At 38.1% G+C, this 6,506-nt stretch overlaps 1 protein-coding gene across 6 annotated transcripts in view; it reads right to left on the bottom strand.

Moving 5' to 3' along the window:
* Positions 1-5,837: 5,837 nt before the first annotated feature.
* The window catches only part of si:dkey-32e23.4, a 55,026-nt gene continuing 54,357 nt past the window's right edge, over positions 5,838-6,506 (bottom strand). For all 6 annotated transcript variants that reach the window (XM_087265440.1, XM_087265439.1, XM_087265442.1 and 3 more), the window contains one exon: positions 5,838-6,363. In XM_087265440.1, the coding sequence (XP_087121566.1) occupies positions 6,307-6,363 (57 nt within the window). In that variant the 3' untranslated portion in view covers positions 5,838-6,306. The remainder of the gene's footprint in view (positions 6,364-6,506) is intronic.

The following is a 6,506-nucleotide window of genomic DNA, read 5'->3' as shown; positions in this document are numbered from 1 at the left end:
TTACTCCTGTCTAAGAATAAAATAAATATAAATAAATATATATATATATATATATATATATATATATATATATATATATATATATATATATATATATATATATATATATATACATATATAGATTTATTTTATTCTTAGACAGGAGTAACAATATATATATATATATATATATATATATATATATATATATATATATATATATATATATATATATATATATACATATATATATATATATTGTTACTCCTGTCTCAGAACTGCGGCTTTCATAGGTTTGACTCCAACATCTAAAGATGCTATCAAATTTATGACATCTGATTTTGAGAGAAATAAAGTCATATCTGTATGATAAAAATTTTAAACTTGCAAGAAATCCATTAGAATTGTAAGTTTTTAATCTTGCAACTCTCTTTTCTCATTGTAAGATGTGAACTCGATCTCTCTAGATCTCTCAATGTCTGAAATGGTTGGTTTAAGGATCTGGCCTCTCTAAACTCCGCCCCCTGAGCATCACCTCTGCTCTGTTTGGTCAGATAATGGCCTAGTCTGTGATTATGATTGGTCGACCACTTACAGTGAGTGTCAGAAGCCAGATGTTCATTACTGCATCTGCAGTTTCAGCTCTTGCTCAGTCCTTTAAAGAAATAAACTTGCGAGAAATTATGTCTGAATTGCCTAAAAAAATTATAAATAATAATAATAATCACACATTTGTGAACAATAAAGTAAAACTGCTCATAAAAAACTTTAAATTTCAGAACAAACTCAGAACAGTGAGAAATTTATATCACACTTTTTAGTGACTTTATGAAAAAATGTGGGAAAATGACTATGAAAAAGGGGCTTTTTTCCAAAACGTGTCTGATTATATATTGAAAAGGTATTTTTCCTGCAACATAAACACCCTCACATATTAATATTGCCAATAAATCAACTACCAAATATTTTTTTTCCTCCCAACATTCTTCAGAAATATCTTGTTTTGTGTTCAACAGAAGTTCAACCACTTGAGTATAAGTAAATAGAGAGTAAATGTACATTTTTGGGTGAACTAACCCTTTAATGTATGGCACCTCTCTAAACTCCACCTCTTTGAGAGTCTACTCAGCTCTGATTGGTCAGATAATGGCCTAGTCTGTGATTGTGATTGGTTGACCACATACAGTGAGTGTTAGAAGAGTTTCAGCTCTTGCTGAGCACGTCTAAGTAATAAACTTGTGAGAAATGATGGCAAAAATGCCTATAAACTCACAATTGTAAGTGTAATTGCAAAACAAACTAAAATATTGCGAGAAATAAACACTGCATTGTTGATATCATGCATTATTTTGTGACTTTATGACCAAAAACGATTATGAAAAGGTGCCAAACTTTTCTTTTTCTTCAAAAAGTTTGTAACATTATGATAAAAGGTGTACTTTGAATACAACATAAACACCCACAGGTTACAATTGGCAACTACCAAACTCTCATTACAGCCTCGCTGGCTACATTTACGCCTGTTTGTTTCATAATCAACACTAAATAGTATTTTTATTCCTGATGTTGAGATGCTTCATTCAGACAGGGATGTTTTCATGTCTTTGTTCTTTCTCATTTGACCTTCCTTGACACAGACAAACTCACTCTCACAATAAATATTCATACAAGCATAAATATTACATGGCAGTCAAGTCTCCGGCACATCCAAGCGTGGTTTTGAAGTGTTTCGGAGCGCGACCAAACACAATGGCTCTTTGTTCTGCTGGCTCTTCACACTGCACCAGTCTTGATTTGCACCATGTCTAGACATCAGTCATTAATTATTCCAAATCTAACAGTTAATCAAATATATTAGCACTGCTTTTGTTTTTAGCCTGAATGACATGTGTGCTGACATGCACCAATCTGACTGAATCTACTAAACAGCTTGTTGGATTTTTATTTTTAAGACGTAAACTTGAATACTACATACATTACATTATATTTACAGCTTATTATCCCAGGCAGATCACTCAAAAAGTCATTATTTGTAATATATTATCTATTTTCAGTGTATAGTGACTTAAATTTCAGTCTGCTCCACATACAAATCTATTAAATAATTCAATAATTGATGGTGCCTCCATGACGCTTTTCTGTCTGTTTTTGGAGTTTGAAAGTGTTTCATGTTTTGGAATTATTTTGTAAAAATCAACATGAATATATTTGGTCAAAACAATGTTATACAGGTTTGGAATGATGAGTTACGGAACCCCGGAAGGGAGGTAGTGGAGGAGAAAAAAATTGGCTGGGTGAAAAAAAAAATGGGTGAAAGAAAAAAATGGGTGGGAGGAAAATATGGGTTTTACGTTCTCTCGCAAAGATGTTTTGCGTTCCCTCGCAAAGATGACAGAGACACCTTTTGCGTTCCCTCGCAAAACTGTTTTTCCACAAACACTTCCTGTTCACTTCACTCATGTAAACCCTCCCGTTTTTGCCGAAATTCTCCTGTATTTTACCAGTCTATCCCACTTTCTTTACATTACTGTGCGTCGATCGTCGTGAAGGATTCGGATTTCTGCTTTCCAATCCGTCTCATCATGGACCAACGTTTATCCTTTTCATCATCCTGTTTCTCAGTATTTAACTGTGAATTGATTTTAACTCACGAATAAGTTAAAACTGCTTACTGCAAGAATGTTCTGTGTCCTTGTTTCTCTTTTTGCCTGTCTATTTTAACTTTGTTTTCAGGAGACACACAAACCAGGTCATAGGTCATGGAGACCTCTCTCTTTCTCTCTCCATCTGGTCTTATGATTGGAGGTCCAATACAGAGGAGAAGAAGACACCTGTTTTATTGTCCTGATATATTGCCTATAATTTTATAGCTGTTTGATTGATCTGTTTTTTATGTATAATTAATAGTAATGTAATTCCTTTTTGTGTGGAGACAGACTGTGTGTAGCCAAGATATTGCAGCAGACTGTTAATAATTAATAATAATAATTCCTTACATTTATATAGCGCTTTTCTGGGCACTCAAAGCGCTTTACATAGTGGGGGGGATCTCCTCATCCACCACCAGTGTGCAGCATCCACCTGGATGACGCGACGGCAGCCATTTTGCGCCAGACCGCACACCACACACCAGCTGATTGGTGGAGAGGAGACGATGCAGCCAATTGAATATGGGGATGGTTAGGAGGCCATGATGGATGAAGGCCAGTGGGCAGATTTGGCCAGGATGCCGGGGTTAAACCTCTACTCTTTTCGAAGGACATCCTGGGATTTTTAACGACCACAGAGAGTCGGGACCTCGGTTTAACGTCTCATCCGAAAGACGGCGCTCACTGAGCAGTATAGCGTCCCCGTCACTATACTGGGGCATTAGGCATCCATATCTGGAAGTAGATACTATGTTTCTTTGACGCATGTATTTAGAATTGTCTATTTCTGTTGTAACCAATGAGAACTGTTTACCTTGATCCCACCCTTTCTGGACTTGTGTAAAGAGTATAATTGTTCGATTGTTGAAACTGTAAGCAGAGCGGCCTAGGAACTCATTGAGAGTGTTGAAGCTGGCTTCTGTGAATGAAACTGCAAACTATAATCAGTAAACTTAATTTATTTTTTTTAAATCTCTGACTCCGGCTCTTCTTCATCAACCAGACTGGTCATTCTTTGGGTTAAACTGTAAACTATCCCTACAGTCGCCTTTCACTTTGCAACCTCTGAACCAGTGAATGCATGTATAAGCGCTGACTGACAGACGCGCTCCGTACAATAAACTGATCCCAGATCAGCGTCTGTACGCGCCATTTAAAGGGACATTTCTGTTATCAAACAAGTGTGCAGCAATGAATCTCATGTTTTGTTTAGTTTGATAACAGAGGTGTCTCTGTAAGAATGCACAGATCTATAATGAAAGCAGTCCGTTACTTTAGAAACTGCTTGTGCTCATTTAAGAGAAAATAAGCTGTTTAAAATAAAACATGCAGGAAGGAGATGTTTACATATTATTCAGTGTATTTGTCTGTTTAAACATGCACCCGCTCCTCTGTAAATGGCGCGTACAGACGCTGATCTGGGATCAGTTTATTGTATGGAGCGCGTCTGTCAGTCAGTCACTGGTTCAGAGGTGGCATATGAAAGGCGATAATCGACGCACAGTAATGGAAAGAAAGTGGGTTAGAATGGTAAACTACGGGAGAATTTCGGCAAAAACTGGAGGGTTAACGTGAGTGAAGTGCACAGGAAGTGTTTGTGGAGAAACAGTTTTGCGAGAGAACGCAAAACATCTTTGCGAGAGAACGCAAAAACCATATTTTCCTCCCACCCATTTTTTTCTTTCACCCATTTTTTTTTTCACCCAGCCAATTTTTTTCTCCTCCACTACCTCCCTTCCGGGGTTCCGTAGATGAGTAAATGATTTCTGTACAAAAAAAATAAATTTGTATATACATTAGGGATGTAACGGTATTGTAAATACCGTCATACCGCAATATTATTTTTTTTCGATATTACCGTAGTCGCATGACTCGGTAAAACTATAAGTCTTCTGAGAAAATTTGCTCAGGCGAATGAAGCGAACGGGAGGTAGCGAAAACTACAATTCCCATCAGCCCATGCTTGGCCATCATCCCTTGCGGTCTGTTGTCGCTACAGATCCAGTAATGTGGAAATGGAGTGTGCTGCTAGAAGCGGGGATCAAAAAGAGCTGGAAAACCCTAAAGCGGGTGTTGTCGCCGCGCGCGTACTGAATAGCGGTGTTGTCGCGCGAGTTCTTATCAGCTGTGTTGTCGCGCGCGTACTGAATAGCGGTGTTGTCAGCACACTGTTCAGATTGATGCAGACATGAGACCTTTATCTTACTCATGGTTTGTCCTCTCAAGTGGGTGAAAGACAATGCACAACGTTACCCACTGCTGTCAACCTGGGCCAAGTCATATCTCTCTTGTCCCAGAAACCTCAGTCCCAAATGAGAGGGTTTTTTTCTGTTGCAGGGGACATTGTAAATACCCAGAGATACCAGCTTTTACCAGATTATATTTATATGATAATTTTCCTTTAAACCCATCTCTATCTAAGTGAGTGAGTGATTAAATGTTGAATGTGATGAGTTTTCAACAATACTAAATTGAAACTTTATTTTTTTACATGGTTTAATAATTTTTTGTTATTAAAATTGAAGTTCCTGTTTCAAAGCTTACAGATAGATGGCTAATTTGTATGTCATTGACACTTTTGGCACTTTTTTGGAGTATTTTTATAAGTTTTGTTTTTTCCTGTAAATGATTCAATAAATACCGTACCGTGACATTCATACCGAGGTATTACCGTATCGTGAAATTCTGATACCGTTACATCCCTAATATACATACTTTTTTGTACTGTCATTTCTATTAACAATAAGTCATTTGAGAGTCATTTGGCCGGCAGCTAGCTCACTGCAAATCACACATGGTCGCCCACTGAAGCTAAGCAGGGCTGCGCCTGGTCAGCACCTGGATGGGAGTCCTCATGGAAAAGCTAGGTTGCTGCCGGAAGTGGTGTTAGTGAGGCCAGCAGGGGGCGCTCAACCTGCGGTCTGTTTGTGTCCTAATGCCCCAGTATAGTGACGGGGACTCTATACTGCTCAGTGAGCGCCGTCTTTTGGATGAGACGTTAAACTGAGGTCCTGACTCTCTGTGGTCGTTAAAAATCCCGGGGTGTCCTTCGAAAAAGAGTAGGAGTGTTAACCCCGGCATCCTGGCCAAATCTGCCCACTGGCCTCTGTCTATCATGGCCTCCTAACCCTCCCCATATCATAATTGGCTTCATCACTCTGTCTCCTCTCCACCAATCACCTGGTGTGTGGTGTGCGGTCTGGCACAAAATGGCTGTCAAGTTGACTTTATTTCTTATAATTATGCACACAGTTTATGATTGATTTTATTGCAACGAGTTTACTCACTTTTTGAAGTAAATTCAACTAATGTCTTTTATAGTGTACCATTCAGGACATTTTTCAATTATTATAACACTAAATGATCGATTATTCGTCATTATATAAGGTTTATGACGATGAATAACACAATATGGTGTTGATATGTTCACTATATCTGATTACAAACATACACAAACACACACTCGTTTGACCTCAGAGTTATTGAATCAGTGCATATGCAGTAGAAATAAGGAGCTTCTGGAAAACTGTACAGAGTTTGTTGAGTGTTCATGCTGGCGGAGGCATTGTGTTTCTTCACATTTACATACACGCTCTTCACATACACACTCGCACACACACACAGCACAAACAAACATGTAAACACTTTCCTGGACAGACTGTTCGATGAGAACGTTTGGCTACCAAAGATGAGTCTCGCGAATCTCTGAGATAATGTTACTGGCTTTCTTGAGGGCCTACAAGAGAAGAAGAAGACAGAAAGAACGACATTGGTGTCAAAAGGAAACGTGTGGTAAAAACCCATTCAGTGTGAAGGTATTTTACTGATCATAGAGATCTTCTAAGTATTGTTTTGGACTAAATGGTCAAAACTACAAGT

The sequence above is a fragment of the Danio rerio genome, chromosome 8 (genome assembly GCF_052040795.2).
Source record: "Danio rerio strain M-AB ecotype USA chromosome 8, GRCz13ab, whole genome shotgun sequence".
NCBI classification, from domain to species: Eukaryota; Metazoa; Chordata; class Actinopteri; order Cypriniformes; family Danionidae; genus Danio; species Danio rerio.
The sequence above is the reverse complement of the archived record's forward strand: the minus strand, read 5'-3'. Positions and strand labels throughout refer to the sequence as shown.